The sequence below is a fragment of the Tamandua tetradactyla genome, chromosome 1 (genome assembly GCF_023851605.1).
Source record: "Tamandua tetradactyla isolate mTamTet1 chromosome 1, mTamTet1.pri, whole genome shotgun sequence".
Classification (NCBI taxonomy): Eukaryota; Metazoa; Chordata; class Mammalia; order Pilosa; family Myrmecophagidae; genus Tamandua; species Tamandua tetradactyla.
In genome coordinates, this window is record NC_135327.1 from 182,866,448 (window position 1) to 182,883,057 (window position 16,610).

The 16,610-nt window shown below is 44.8% G+C and overlaps 1 protein-coding gene across 9 annotated transcripts in view; it reads right to left on the bottom strand.

Moving 5' to 3' along the window:
* Positions 1–1,577: 1,577 nt before the first annotated feature.
* HIPK2 (homeodomain interacting protein kinase 2) overlaps positions 1,578–16,610 on the bottom strand; it is a 210,228-nt gene continuing 195,195 nt past the window's right edge. For 5 of the 9 annotated variants that reach the window (XM_077146911.1, XM_077146961.1, XM_077146861.1 and 2 more), the window contains exons 14-16: positions 14,672–14,829; positions 13,105–13,551; positions 1,578–12,788 (exon numbers count right to left, since the gene is read on the bottom strand). In XM_077146911.1, the coding sequence (XP_077003026.1) occupies positions 12,651–12,788; positions 13,105–13,551; positions 14,672–14,829 (743 nt within the window). In that variant the 3' untranslated portion in view covers positions 1,578–12,650. Of the gene's footprint in view, positions 13,552–14,671; positions 14,830–16,610 lie in introns of all 9 variants that reach the window. The other 4 variants (XM_077147008.1, XM_077147024.1, XM_077146989.1 and 1 more) reach the window with 1 other exon arrangement.

Sequence of the window (16,610 nt, forward strand, 5' to 3'; positions counted from 1 at the left end):
TTTTTGTGTAATTTGAATTTTGACTGAGATGAGTTTGACTTCCCTGCCCAAATATTGGCTACATTTAGGGTTTTAGTACTACTTAAGTTCTAGGAGACACTGCATTTGCAGACTGGAATGATAGGTTGTTTAGAATGAAGGTGGGCTGAGTAGTTTGCGCATTCATTCAAATGTTTATTAACCACCTATTCTGTGCTAGGATTTGTAATGGATGCTCTAGAAACAGAGATGAAAGACCAAGTCCTTCCCTGCAAGGATTTTATGGTTCAGTGAGGAAGAAAAATAAGGAAAGAAATTTTGACAATAGGGTGTACTGAGAACTAGACACAGGGGGCTTGAGAACCTGGACAAGGGGCAGTTACCTCAGTGTGGAGCTTTAAGGCAAACTTCCTCAAAGACATGAATTCAGACTGGTTCTTCAAGGACACCTAGGAGTGAGCTAGCAATACATTGTGGAGATCCAAGAGGAAGGGGATGCTTGAAGGAGAAAGAACCTGAGGGGGCAAGGGTGGAGTACAGTACCTCTCTTGCACTGAGGCTTAAGGTTAGGAGAGTGGTGCTGCAGTGGCTTGTGGCAGCAGGTGGGATTGAGAGAGCCGTGCCCAGCGGCCTGGATTTCTTCTGTGAAGCCGCAGGTCTGATGAGTGTGAGGAGGTAGGGGTTTGGGGAAAGTGTCATCGTTGAGGGAGCCGATAAACATCGGCCAAGGTGGGAGGCCACAGGATTGGGAGGGTTTTGTGGTCTTCTGTTCTCAGGAGCTTGGGTGAAGGAGAAGAGAAGGGAGATGGCTGGATCAATTCCCAGTGAGTGGGTGTGCTAGAAGTAAAAGGCAGCAGGAAGTTGAGGGTTTGGGTGAGATGGTGGGTCAAGTGATAGGTTCTGGAGTTCAGGCTCGTTGGAAAGTGCTAGAAACCTGAGGCACAGAAAATGGAGGGTCAGGGGCCCCGAGATCCTGAGGTCAGAGGATCCTGGCAGAGGAAACAAAGAGGAAAGCCCTGCTGGAAGGGAAGGCATACAGAGGAGGATGTGGGCTTGCTGAAACTTCCTGAGTCGGTGGTGATAAGGGCCAGGGTGGGGCTATGGTGCTCAGGGCTCAAGAGGGGAGCAGCAAAGGCCCTGATGATGGATGAGGGCAATGAGCACCGAGGCTACGGGGTGCTGAAGTTGTTCGATGAGAAGGCAGGGTCTGGGTGCAGAGATCACGCCCCACAAGATCTGTGATGAAGGTCAGAGAGCTCTTAGATGATAGATGACAACCATGTCTTAGGCCTCAGGGAAGGGAGTTTGCAAGCAGATGGGGTTGAACAACTCCGAAAAGGCAGTGGGGAGCTAGGAGACTGATCTCTGCCCAGGTGCTCAGGAATTGCTAGTAAAATGATCTCAAGGCCTTCTCCATTTGCCAGACACAGTAGTCTTTGTAAAGGTAAAAGGCAGTGGTGGGTTATGCACATTTTTTAGAGGTATTAAATAATTTCTGAAGAGTTAAATCATTCCCAAAAGATGCTACGTGTAGCAATAACCTCTTTGGTCTTAAACCTGGTTTGTTTCTAGGAAAAACAAACACACCAGGCTGAGTGTGCAGTGATTTCAAACAGTTTAATGTAATTCCAAGACAAAGTGTGATTACATTTCTACACATATACAATATGCATATGTGAGTTTACAAATTTTTAATAACTCGTTTCACCTCAGAGACCGAAAAAATGATCAAAAAGAAACTGTGAGTAACAAGCTATAACATAGTTCACCACAACGGGACCCCCCTTTTCTCACCCTACAGTTAGTAATATTACAATTAAAATAACTATATTCTTCTATATTTTTTCTGTTAAAATCATCTCATAAATTTACAATGCTATTATTAGTTTCCAAGACTAATATAAATTCACTCCATTTTTCTACAACGAAAATGATTATTAATTTAGAAGCACACGACGTCATGATGAAAAACACAAGCATTTTAGTAGCAAGAACTTGATCAGTTAAGAATTAGTTTCCTTGTAAAACATTCTAAAGCCAAGTAAAATATCCATTCTTATAACATACCTATAATATGAGACTAAGGAATAGGTTACATATAGGTCTACAACACATTGGTTTGTCTTTTTTTTTTTTAAAAAAAGTAGACATTTATAAATAAAAAAGAAAAGAGGGACAATTCACATAGGAAAAAGAGGTACACGAGAAAATACTGTTGCACGCAATAATTTTCACAAAGATTAACATGGATTAACACTTTTTATTACAGAAACCGTACAGTGGTGGGAACACAACAGACCAGAGCTTTCATAGGGTTATTGAGCTGAGATGACCCGGTAGAGAAAGATCTAGTGAGATGACCTTGGGGAGGGAGCCGTGCTCCTTGGACTGGTGACTGAGTGGCATTAGGTCCCTCTTCCCTGTCCTCATTCTAGGGAGTGACTCTTTCTGAATCCATGGGCAGTTGGAAGGTAAACATTTCCACATATGCATTTTCTTTCCATCCTAATGGATACCATTTCTGGAAACATGATATAGTAGCAGAGGCTGCAGCTCAATACATGTGGTCTAAGCAAACAGGATGGAAAAATCCAGCCGTTCTTGGTTTGCTGCCCACCTCACCAATCCATGCCCTTAAGCACTGGGGACCCAGAGAGAGCAGTGGCACCCTTCAGGAACACCTGCCTCCACTGTGGTGAGTTGGAATGACAAGCGTCTGGCACCATGCCTTAGCTTCATGTATGAAGGTGCAGCCTGGAATGCGTCCCATGCTCCTTTAATATTCCATTGCTGATGCCGACTTTTTAAAAAAGCTCCTTTTCCTCCTCATCCATAAAGCTATACTTTTCCTATAAGAAATTTGGTTTGATATATATATACACAAACATATATATCAACATTTATATCTATACAGTGATTCTGCTAAACTAGAAATGCTGCTGCCCCAAAGGGTGATTTCCTTGTCTACTTCATTTGGTTAAAAAATGCACACAAAGAGGATGAGGAGATGCTTTGGGGGCCAGAAATGATTGTGCCCTGGAAAATTCACTGAAGAAAGCTTTCAACGAGCAGTAACACAAGAGTGAAGAAAGTGAAGGCTGGGGCAGGGGTGTGTGTGGGGCGGTAGAAACCACTTAAAGTGGAGGTGAAGCAAAAGGTAATATTTGCCTTTGAAGGCAGGGGAGTGTGATGCTTTATGTTATCATTCAGAAATCATGGAAAGCAACAAAAAGGATGGGCATGGTCAGTCACTTTCCACTTCCCAAGTTCTTCCTTATAACCTGAGCCAATAATAACAATAATAATAAATCGACTGTCCCTTCAAACCAAGCAAGTGATGTTTAACAGGGATGCAAGTACACCACTCTCAAAGCCACATGTATCCTTTCTCCTGGCTTCTGAGAGAAGGGTCCTGGATGCCTGGGTTTGGGGCTGCTGTGACAGCAGGGCAGGGCAGAGGCCACCACAAGGAGGGTGGCCACAGTCAGCAGCGGGGATCCCTTGGAGGGGGAGGCAGTGCCAGGAGAGATTCATTTGGAGACTGGCTGAAAGGAAACTAGAGAGAGCAATGACAGAGCCCTTTTTCAACTACAGCATATTCGCTTTTTAAATTAAAAAAAAAACCAATCTCTATACCTCTAGTCTTAAAAAATATATATGATTGAGCTCCAAACACAATGACATAAAATTCATCTGGTTAATTAATGCAAAGGAAAAAACATACAGAAGATAGCAGGAGTAGAATTAGAAGGAATGAGACATTTTATAATAACATTTCTAACAAAAAACTGTAATAAGAACAAACTGTCAATGCAGTTCACAGGGAAAAAGCAAATGCATTAAAAAAAAAAAAAGTTCCCTGGTCCCAGGTGTTTGCAGTTTAGATCTTCTCTGCTAAAGGAATGCCCTTTAGCTCAGCACGTCCTCTGAACTGAGGTTGCAGCACAATGGGAAACCAAACCAAATCAAACTCTTACGGGAATAGGCATTTTCCAGTCTGTTCTGCATGACTGGGGGGCCCATTCCAGTCTCTGAAGAGTCTCTATTGTCTTTACGAATGTGATCTCCATTTAGGTCCGGTCTCTAAAGGGAAGAAATGAGCTGCTCCCATTTTCCCAGCCCCTCTTCTGGCTCAGTAGCACTTACAACCTCTGGAAAGGAATTTAAGGCTCCCCCCCCATCCCCCCCCCACTGAACTAAATTTCAGATCTAAGTTTGACAATGCACAAAAAGTAAACATATCCTTTTACATATATTTTGCTTTAAAGGAGAAAATGAATAAATGACAGCAGATACATGGAAAGCCCAGCCAATGAGTATGGGTGTAGGGGTGCACAATTCTCTGCCAAACATTTATCAAAAATATTGCCGGGGGCCCAGAAATAGCAGCTACACCTTCAGGGCCACCTGAATCCCAGTGTATTTCTACTGCCTGGTGACTGGAAGTCTGTGGATCTATTAGTAAACTAAATATCAAATCAAGACAAAAACAATGAACCAGGTATCTGTATATTCTCTGTCCCTTCCAAGATGTCAAAGAGAAGGGCTTAAAGACAAATGTTCATAAAACATGGTACAAGATGTTCACACATGGACCAGGCTCTGGACTCACCCCTTCCCACTCAATCTGGAGTTCCTTCCACATCCTCTCCAGTTCACATGGAAACCAATAATATAGAGAGGAAATTCACATGTTGGGCTACACGACAGTATGATTAAAAACACACTTGCTTTGTTGAGACACAGCCTCCAACTAAAGAGGCAATCACTGGGGTTTGAAGCTGTCAGTTATAAACAGAAATTTTCTTTAAAAAGTACCAGTTTAAATGTAAACTATAAAATACCTTAACTATAAAATGTAGCCAGAAATATGCTTAAGTTATCCACAGTCAATTGTTCACTCATTTAAAATGTGACTCTTTTGCTATCTTAGAAGGCTAACAGCATTTTACAGTAGCTAAAAACATATATACGTAACATGTGCATTTGAACATAACATTTGATTATGACACACAAAAAATTATCTATTCCTTGGTTTAAGTTTTATTGTAAAGATGAGTATTTTCAGAATTTGCTTCAGCAACAACAACCAGGGTGTGCATTAATCATTATTTTCAGCCCACACAGGGTCCATAGTGTTTTGAATCCCAAGATCAAGCTGGCTACATGATTTCAAAAAAGGCTAAAACCAGGATGAATGCCCACATTTGAGGTAATTATTGCCATTAGGTCACAGTTTATGTAAGATAATGTATCTAAAACCTTCTAAAAAAAATCTTTAGGTGTTCTGTCAGAATTCCAGAATACCTATTGAAACCAACTGGGATCTCAAATTCGGATTAGTTGGGTTTCCTTCCAATGGAGTTAAAGTTCCAGAAGATTCTAGAACTTGTGTAAACTACCTAAGAATTTAGGCAGACAAGCCCGGAGCCAGTCAAAGAAGTGTTTAAAAGAAACACCCAAACAACTGAGGAGATGTTTCATAACAAATGATAGTTTTTTTTTTTTTAAATGAAAAATCTATTCCCAAAACATTGCTAAATTCTTGCCACCTTTCAACCCAAAATAAAAATGCATCTGAATTATTATTAACCTCATACCAGGGCAAGGGAGATTTTTTTCTTATGTCCTGAAAATTGGCTAGTTTTTCTTAGATCCTACAATTGTTGCTTTCTATTTCTTTTAGAAGGCTGTCTCAAAAGGAAACTTAATTTTGTTCCTGTTTTTAAAAGTCATCTTTTCTTTCTTTCTTTTTTTTTTTAACAGAAAAAACAAGTGCCTAGACATCAGACCCACACACGGTATTTACAAGTTTGATGTGAATCCTGCATCTGGCCCTACCCAGAGCTGAAGAGTAGATAGATCTATTATAGAGATCAGAGTTGTCATGATATTTATCAGTGCAGTAAAAAATAGCATTTTGAAAAAAATATATACCTTTAGTATTGCCTTTCAAGAATTAACTATAAGCAAGAAAAAATTATTTTTTTAAAAAGAAAAGAACACTTTTTTTTTCCTTCATTCTTCTAAGAGTTTGTTGTAGCAGCACTACTAAAGCTAGCTGGTATACTGGAAAGAAATCTAAATGAATTCTACTATGAATCAAAAGAAACTCCCCTAAGACTTTCTCTAAAAGTCACACTAATTCTGCCCCTTCTATCTGCATCAAATTCAGGACTTCCTCTTTGCCTTGACCTTCTACTGAGTTCTCCAGTGCACGGACAGCACGGGCTGACTGACATTCCTTAAAGGATGTTTTCTGCACAAGTCCACAGGAGGAACTGGTGGTTGTGAGCACGTTCTGGAGCTGGACAGACCTGGGTTTGAGCCTGGGCACTACCACTTCCTAGCTATGTTCCCCTGGATGGGTAACTTGAGCTCTACAGGTCAGTTAGTTGCCTCATCAGTTAAAGGATGAATATTGCTGGTTGCATGGAGCTACTATGAAGATTAAATTAAGAAGGATATCAAAAAGTGGTTTTTAGCACAGTGCTTGTTGCTAGTTGTTAGTGTTTGGCACACAGTAAATGGAACTATCAATCATTAACAGATTCATCAGAAATATCAGGCCAGTCATTGCTGCTTATTAAAAAAGCAAAGCAAAACCAGGTCTTAGTAACGGCCTAAGAAAATTTTACTAGAAACTTGGGGATTCTGGATGACCATTGTATTATCCTTGCTTTCTCACATGCCACTGTCTTAGAGGGTCAGCTTCCTCATCTGTAAAAGGGGAAAGTGTCACCCTGTGACATGGCTCTAAGGGTTACATGTGATATCACACATCAAGGGTTTGGCATAGCCCTGGCCTATCAAAAGCATTCAATAAATGCTGACTATCATTTACTTGAGAGATATTTCAAGTTCTAAAACATAGGAGGCAATGTCATGTTTTAATGTAGAGGTCTGAAATTAGGGGCCCTCAGAGACTATGGAAGTCATGCTGGGGGAATTAGGAAGATCCCCTCTGGTACTGCTAGTCTGTAAAATTGTGCCCTGTGGGGTAACTCCTCTGTAAACTCTCAGTGAGTCTGAAGGGAAGAACTTGTTCTCTCATACTTTTGGAAGCTGCAATAAAAACGTGAGAAACCTCTACGAGGTTGATGACTATACTGAACAACTTGTGCCAAAAGCCTTTTTAAAAGGCTTCCTTTGCATCCTCACTTCTCCAGTAGCCTGAGATTTTATTGAATCTACTCGTGGAGATTACATGTGAGAGTCTGAAAGCATCAAAGAGGAAAAGTACTGATATCCCCATCCCTGCTCTACCGTGCATTTAAGCCCCTGTCGCAGCTGAACTGCCTGGCAGAAGGTCTGCTTCAGTCGATGCCCCTGGTAATATGAGATTAGTTAAGCCCATGTATCTGTGCAGTGCCTCCAGTTTCCCAATAGCAGCAGCATTTAGGGTTACTAACCTCCACTCCTTTGAAAAGATGAGTGTAGTTTTGAAATAAATGCAATTAAAAAAGCAAGTACACAAGTCAGGACAGAGAGGAAAAAGAAAAAGAAATGGAATTTCATCATTAATTATGTCATTATTGCCCAGAAAGGCAAGAGAGGAATGCCATTTTGTTGGCATATGGGAGTGTCTTTGAGAAGGCTTCTTTGGCTAAAGAAAGTAATAATTTCACCTTCCTTTTGATTTGGTAAAGACATTTCTGGCCTGCTCAATTTTGAGGCTTCCCCACTTGAAATCTGTAGAACACATCGAAAAGAAAAGACATGTACAGGGAAAGAAGCACACAAAGTCTCTGGGTTGGAATGTTTTGTGGCAAAATCACTCATGCTGGAGTTGTGAAGTCCCAGGTGGGATCTGTGGAGTGAATCCTTGCCTATCTGTTGAATTCTCTCTGCTAGTCGAGGGTACCTAGTTATCTTCTTTCTGTTTTCTATCCTAGCAGCTACTTGACAGGCCAGCAAGAGCAACTGTTACACGTCCCACCCTGCCTTCAGCACCAGACAAAGGGAATCTGGGATGAAAGCTGAAGTCTAGGGATGCTTTATCAACCGTGAACCCTCAGTAATACTTCCTTAAGCCTCCTCATTTCCTTCTGCTAGTTTCCAAGAAAGTTTGCTCCACTCACTCACACACACTCACACAACCAAAGTCCTCCACCACAAGCTTGTTCAGAAATGAGTGTTTGCAATTCCAAAGATCTATTCAAGGGAAACCATTCATTAGCACGTCTGCTAATATCACCTTCCCTTCCTTACATCCAGCAATCTGGTGTTTGGTCAGGTTGAGTCTTCCAGGGTGAAGAGGGGAAAGCCCAGCTGGCTTCCACAGCCTGCAAAAAAACTCAGCCACAGTAAGGCTAGAAATGCAAATAAAGTCCATAATACAAAGGTCATTTTGGCCCAACTCTTTTCCCTCTGAATTAGATCAACCACATGCTCCACGTCACAATATTAATTGGCATTAAGCCTCAGACTCTCCCACCCATTGGCCTGCTCACCCCCTTTCCTTGGAAACAGCCAACACATCGTGAAAGAGGCACTAAGCACAGAGACATGGGTGCAGACACCCAGATGGGTCATCAAGAACCCACCAATCAGAAGCAAATTGACCTGTGGTTCTGTAAGACTCAAACTAGACATTGCTCCCTGACCTGTCCTTTTAAATCTTCCCGTTATTATAGTATTTCTTCAATAAAGTATGGTGCTGATTAAATCAATGATTCTCTAGGTATCTGTAGTTTAAATAAGGACTAAATTGGCATTCCTCCACCTGAGAAATTAGTCCTAGGGAGAGGCAGCCTTTTATTCACCGTATTTGCCAAGGTGAGTTAGTGTGAGAGGGCTGGATGGGAGTGGAGGGGAGGTCTATTCATTATTCCAATAGGCTGGCCTCTGAAGTTAGGATCTCTTCTTGGGGCTTCTGATGCCATGGCTCTGTACTCAGGAGTGGACAAGGGTCAGGGGAGGGCCAGGAACGTGCACACTGATATTAACTAAGCACCTATTGGTTGGGCACTGTGCCTGGCATCTCACTGTGTGAGCTGTTCACTTTCCCTTTGGTGAATGACCATTCAACCCTTTCTTTGTCCTTGGTCTAGTATTTTCTGGGTTTGGTGGGCAGTTTATGGCACCTCAAGCACAATCGAAGCCCAAGAGGGATGGCTGTGGAGACCCTGAGGTGCTACTCCATCAGCTAACTTAGAAATGTACTCATTTCAGCTAACTTAGAAATGTACTCATTTCAAAGAGCACATACCCACAATGTCCAAAAAAGCTTCTAGACTTTGTTCAGTGACTTTTCTGGCCTCTTATCCATCCATCCATCCTTTTTTGGTTCACTGGTTTGTCCCTAGAATTGTGTGCTGAGAGGATGTAGGGGCTGCGATTGGGAGACTGAAGGAGTGGGGAGTGTAGTAACACAGTGAAAGGAGGGAAAGGGAGGCTCAAATGACCACCTGCCCATTACATCCAGTGGCTGTAGGAGGGGGCAATTGCCTCTGTATTGAAGGATATTCCTGGTGCACTGATGGGAAACGGGGAGGTGGGAGAGGGAGCTTTTTCTGCTTGATGGGTAAATATCATATATGCAGCACGATAAGGACCTAGTTGGCAAGAGAGCATGGAGAACACAGGAGAGAACCACATCTAAGGTTCGACAGTCAATGATTTAGCATTCTCCAAGCTCCTGATTTACCTCCTCAGATCTCTTCCCAGGCCACTGGAAATAGAGAAAAAAGCCAATACTGATGGTAACCGTGTCTTTAAGAGCCCAATTTGGCCTGTAGAGAGAAAAAGGCCTTGATTCTTGGTCAGACCTTTGCTCTGTGGCAGACCTTTCCTGATCGCCCTTTGTGGGACAGAGATGACAGGAACAATTTTCCTAATTCCTGGTTCTTTCCTTTTCTTGTTTTTTCCTGTCTGACAAAAGTATAGACATCCGTATGTCCCTCAAGTCTACTCATATACTCACAGATATAATAAAATAAGCTTAAATACTAAAGAGGAAATACAAAGATACTTGGAATACTTAAAACCCCAACTAAAATATCAACATGATGATAATAATTATAATGGTAACAACAAAAATAATTAGTATAATAATATTATCTTTATAAGCAGCATGGAACTTTCATTCCTGATCTGGAAGAAAAAATGGAAAGAAAATGTCAGATAAAAGAGTATAAGAAGTTCTAACTAAAGAATTTTCTTTAAAATGGAAGGCTAAGTTGTCTTTCCCCTAGAAGATTAGATTTAGAAAGGGCTGGAACTGTGCAGGGGGGTCCAGGGTGCTACCCAACAGGGCAAACTGAGGCTCATCTGCTGCCAAGACTGAAAGCCTTTTGGAACTCAGCATGAGATCTGATAGGCTATTGCTGCCATCTGGCTGCCAGAGAGTCAGTAACAGGCAGATTTCCCAGGGCTCAGGGTTGAGGGTGGAGAGCCCTGGCTCCTGTGTCCTCAGGAAGTTTTGCATTCCCACACCCCTCTGGACTGACCATTTTTCAGAACCACAGCACTTCCCCACATCCAGATAAAGATGGTATCGATCTTGCCCTGCTGTAAACCTCTCACCGACTGCATCTCTAGCAGGGAACTGGCTGGGACATTTGGCAGGGCTGCCCAAGTGTGCCTAGCCTCAAGCAGGCCGGCGTGTCCTTCCAGCTCAAGGACTGGACTAAGAGGTTTCCAGTTTGGGGACCTACTTCTTTGTAAGGTAACTAAGAATTCATGGCGGTGAGGGAGTTTCCAGAGTTATTTCACAGCTAAGAGCTAAGGTAACGGCTTCGTTGCTGAATTCCTTTAAAAACACCTTTCACAGTAGATCACGAAGGGAGACCGCTGTGAGGAAGTCAAGAGGAGGATGAGACAGGACCACTGAAATTGGAAGCCACCTCTCTGCATCTTGGAAACTTGGCTTCAGGGTCAATTAAGGATTTAGCATCAAGAATCAATTAGAACCACCCTTTTAAGCCCCATCTGTGGACAGAAAGCGTCTCCCTACATTCATATATTTAAGAATAAAGAAAATCACCCCATCCCCCCAGCAGTGTTCAAAGCCTGAGAAAACTTCCAGAATGTATCAAAGGTGCAAAGAGGACAAAGGGTAGATTTCTTTGGAAAGGTAACTGTCCATGGGGTGTGTTTTCCAAAGTGCAGTTTAAGACCCCCTGGGTACCCTCATAAGTGCCCCTCCAACCTTTTACTCACCAGACCCCTAAAAAAAAACAAAAGTTGAGTCTTGAACAGACCTGGGTAACATGAGGAAAGAATTCAGCAGCAATTGGAGGCTGACGGTGGTCTATTGAGGGAGGGATCTGGCAACATTGCTAGAGTAAAACACTGCCCTGGGAACACAAGGAAGGCAGGATGAGGGATTTGAGAGCTGAAGAGGGGTAGAGTGAGAAAATAGGCTTTTCCTGGGAGAGACAGGGGGATGCAGCCTGTGACATGCGCCAGGCCATGGCAGAGGTGAAGGCTGTGATGGGCCTGGAGGCTGGCTGTAGTCTTTTGTCCTTCCTCCTTCTAAATGGGGAAGGAGGTAGACACCCACCAAGGCCAGTGTTCCTAAGAGACATGACCTGTGGGTCCATAAATGGCAGAGATGGCACAACAGGCAGAGCCAGGGGCAGAGTGGGAAGAGGATGAAGGGTAGGGAGTCTCTTGTTTTCTTACCGCAAAATAAAATTCAACTAAAACCCATCACCATCATCAAATCCACCCATTCTCCACCTCATCCATTTCTCTCAAGGAAATGTACTCTCTCCTTCCAGCCTCTGCCAACATCCCAGACACCATTCTGTAATCAAACAGCCCCAGAAAGACAGCAGGTGTTAAAACTTGAGGGGGGGGGGGGGGAAGACCAGAGTAATACAAAAGAGCTGAGATTTTTATCTGACTAGCCTCAGTAAGTTTCTTGGAGTACCAGTGGAAGTAAACCCTTAAACCGCCTCTGTCATTCGGTAAGGCACTAGGAGGGAATGATGTAAAACAAGACTGTGAGCTGTGATGGCGGTGCCGGGGGCCACACCACAGGGAAGGCAGCAGCCGCACTCACACTCACACACATGCACGCTCACGCTCACTCACACACCTGGACCATCACATTGGTTACATGCCTATGTTATATCACTTTTTTTTTTTTTTTTGTGCAATCACATTGAGGAATAGTCTATTGGTATCATTGGAGTTGAACACAAAGTAGGAAACAAGGGTGTACAGTTGCTACATTCTACTAGGGGTTGGCTATGAGTCCTACACTATGTGACTGGGGACCGATTCATAGAGAAAAATAAATCTTCAGGAAAGGAAAAAAAAAAACAAAACTGAAGTTTGCAACACACATTATTAATGACATTTGAGGAATAACATTGCTTAGGGATTTATCCAGAGTGCTCAGAAAGAGAAAATCTGCCCCTCTCCAGAGGTCCTCCAGCAGCCTGGCCATCCTGTATCACCCCAACAAATGAGCCCCAACAAATGGGCTTTGCCACCCTCATGTTTTCTTGACTGTGCCAACTTTAGTCCAACCCCCAAAGCCCAGCCTTCTCAGGACACAGCCTGACATTTTGGAGAGTTGCTGACCCTTCGGAGTTCTGGAAAAATCCCTAATTCTTACGTTCAATTAATTAAAAATCATTGGATTTCCGTATCAGGTGTCCCTGACAGCAAATTCTTCAGTGTCACTTGCTGCCATATGAAAATAAACTTTGAAAAGTTCATAGATAAAGTTCTTCAAAAACTGGGGCCCCCACTTCTGGAATCTTCCTGTTGCTGCCTTCTCCTTTCCAGTTTGGTACAGAATGGGTTCGTGAGCTGCGTTTTTTGTTACTGATGTTTTCTTTTTTTTTCTTTTTCTTTTTTAAAATAAAAAGCATAGATTTTCCCCCGTCCTTAATCCCTTCCGTTTTAAAATGTTCTCTTCTCTGCTCTAAGTCCTCCCACTTCCTAGTTCAAGTTTCATTCATCCCGTATCCCAGTCCCCTGCCCCGCCCCATCCCCTCCCTTGCCCCATTTGCATTGTTTGTGTGCGGCATCTTCAGTATAAAAAGCCCAGCTCCCACCTGGAGCCTGGAGCTCCTTCCCCTCCTCCTCCTGCTCCTTCCCTCTGGCCTCCTCCCTCTCCCCTCCCCCCTCCCCCTCCAGTGTTTATATGTAAGGGTACTGGTTGACCTTGGCAGGGCTCAGTGGGTATCCAGTGTAGACGGTGGAGGCTGGAGAGGCGCTGATGTAGGTCTGATGAGCAAACTGGGCTGGATACTGACTCGGGTGGATGGTGGGCGAGGGCAGGACCCGGGGGCCCATGCTCACAGGGACCTGGTGGACGATGCTGGCCGGGTAGGCAGTGTGCTGCACGGTGTGGCGTGCCGAGCCTTGGGAGGCCACCAGGTGGGCCACCGTGCCAGTGGAGCCCAGGGCGGCGGGCGCTGTGTAGGTGTAGAGGTGGGGCTGGGTGGGGAGGTGGGCTGCGGCAGCGGCAGCCAGGTGAGGGTGGACAGTGCCATGGCTGGGACTGTTGTGCGGGAAGGAGTATGGCGCCTGAGCCATCGTGGGAGTGATGTAGGCCTGCTGCCGGCGGTGGCTCCCGGCGGCGCGGTCCGTGGTGATGTGCTGCTGAGCCTGGAGAAGAAGCAGCCAGAGAGGGCCCTGTCAGGACTGGACATGGAGAGGACATAGAGGGAGAAGAGGAGGAGGGGAATGGGAGAGAAAGTAGGGAGAGGAGGAGGGAAGGGGGGTTAGGGGGAGAAAGGGAGGCCAGAAGCAGAATGGAAGATGCTTCCCTTTGTTTGTTGAGAAAATAAACATTAGCTTGGACTGAAAAAGTAAAAATCTGCCCTGACATTCATCAAGCTGGGTCGACAGACAGATAAAGCCAGCTGTAAAGTTAACAGGAGACAATAGTTCTCTGAAGGACACACTGCAGCTGTAGGGTATCAAAAGAATCCCCTCTTTGAGTGACTGCTGCTTTCTTACTCACAGAGAAAACTTGTTCTTTAAAGTTACAGATTGAGCAACTTTGCTGTTTGAAATTTTATCAGTACAGATGAAACACCCCAACATTACCTGGAGAATCTAAGTCACCATGACAGGGAGACGCAGCCTCAGTTTACCACCCAGGTATAGCACTTCGGATGATTTATTCCACATATCTCTAATTTCTGAGGAGTCTTCTTTGCAAGTCAGACCTGGTATTGACCTCTTTACACACAGCCCTGCTTTGCTCTCAATCTATGGAAATACTGCTTCATTTAAATTTTTACCTATACTCCACCCACCCTGCTTCCAAATCCTATAACAACTCCCTTCCTTTGTTTGTGGCTGCTGGTATGTGGGCTCCCTCATTACAATGAGTCACTCAACCTGGTTTGGCTGGACTACAGGTCTGCCCCCCTGTCTTGGGCTGACTGGGCTAGGACAAAATGTTTTATCCTTTGATGGGGTGAAACAGCAAGATTAGGAGTATCCTATTTTTAAGCCCTGGCTCCATGTTGCTAAGTGCTCTGTAACATTAGACAAGTCACTTTGCTTTGGTCTGGCTCTCAGTGAACCGGTGATACCAACTTCCCCAAGGATGTCCCACGGTGGAAAAGAAACCGCCAGAGACCCCTCAGTCCACTCCCTGCCTCCTGGCAGGGCTTCAGCTCTCCGAAACTGAAGAATGAAGGGATGACGTGATTTACCCGAGTAAATCTGGAGGTGAAGCACCCAGCTATGCAGGAGTTCCCTCAGGGGTGCTTACCTGGCTGAGATTAAGAGGCTGCTGCTGGAAATGTGGCCCTGGCCGCTGCTGCCGGTAGGCGATGGCTCCAGACGAGCTCCCTGAAGAGTGACCGCTGGTGGAGGTCACATTGCTGGAGGACTTGGACTTGTAGGAGGAAGAGTGGTGACTGGTGGTGACTGCGGTGGGAGGAGGATAGGTCATAGGTTAGTGGCAGGTCCTTAGCTGCCCAGAAGATGCCACCCTTCTGGAGAACAAGGGTCTTCTAGCATTCCAGAGACAGGCCGATTACAAATCAGCCATATCTCCTCAACAGCCCAGCTCAGATTTTGTCTTCCTTGATTCTGGCAACTGGGTGCTGGCTTGTTCCAGTGGTTGGGACCCCAAATGATGGGGATGAAACAAATGGAAATGGAAAAGGGATAAGAGAGGCAATACAAGCTGAAGGCCAAAGGCCAGGCAGAAGACTGATCCTTTAAGGAGGTGTTACTTCTGGCCTCTGGGAAATAGGCAGGAGGAATCTCAGTGGGTAGTTGTGAGAATCAAAGGATTATAACTGTGGTAAGGCATAATGAGCAACACAGAAACTTAAAATAATACCTCCTGGGAGTCACCTGGTCTACGCTCTGACTCTAGGCAGGGCTGAGTCTAATTTGTTTAGGGAAAGGCCCTATGAGACGAACACGGGTCAAACACAAGGTCTGTTTCCATGTCACTGACATGGAAAGTCAAGAGTGGAAAACAGGGGGTGATTCTCTGGAGGTGCCAACACAGGGTAGCAGTTGAATCCATCAGTGCTTCCCAAACTTTAATCTCTGCATGGATCATTTTTTTTAAAGAATGGTTCTGGTTCATGGGTCTGGGGTGGAACCGAGATTCTGCACTTCTCACAAGCTCCCAGGGGATGCTGCTGGTGGAGGGGCTGAATGATGGAGCGTGTTATAGACCAGGCAGGGCTGTCTCCCACGATGAGGACCAGGGGGAAACACATGGGCTCAACAGAGGCCATGAGTTCTAATTCATTCATTATGCTTCTTCTGAGCCTGCTGCATGCTGGGCACTGTGATGACATGCCACCTGGGAGGGGTGGCACTGGGAAGGCTGATGGTGGTTAGGTAGGGCCAGGGCTGAAAGTGTGATGAGGAGGAGCATCACAGACAGGCAGAGGGAGGGGCGAGGACAGAGGTAAAAGGCCTGGGATTGCAGAGCAGGATCAAGTGAGTTTGTTAGCTCAGACGGTCAAGCCTGGGGTTCCACCTCTAGGCGGAAGTGGGCTGCCCCTGTCCGCTGGCCGGTGCAGGTGCAGGGCTTCCTGGCAGAAGCCCAGCTAAAGCTGTGCAGGGCAGTCACCCCTCACCAACGAAGCAGGGTAAGAGACGGTTTGCCAGGCTTCCCAATGTCCCAAGTCTACAGCTTCTCTGAAGGAAGAAGCCAGCTTAACCCATCAGGAGTATCAATAAATTCTTGACTGAAATTTCACATGAATGTACCCAGAAGCGTTAGCCACAACCCCTTCACTCAAAACAAAACAAAACAAACAACAAAATAAAAGACCCAGACTAATGAGGAAATCTTCAGTTTCTTTAGGCTTGAGCTGCACATTAAGCTCGTCAATTGTGGGAGGCTGAAGGTTCCAGACACCTTCTCTGTACTCCTTACCTGAATGCCAGTGGGAGCAGAAAACGTAGGGTTAGTAAGAGAAGGTTATCACAGAACAGCCTATAGATGGCATGATTTTTGCTGCCTAGCTTAGAAATTATAGTTACAACAGTACTGCTGCTATTTCTTAAAAGCTAAAGGACAGGAAATGGTGAAGCTGCATTGCCTCACTGAGAAGGAAACATCTGAGAGGTGGAAAGTCTGGCAGATGGTTTCATTTGAGGCAGAGCAGCATAGGGCGGTCCGGCTTCTAGGCTGGAAAACAGCTCCTGGATGGGGCCAGATGTGTGCAAAGGTGATG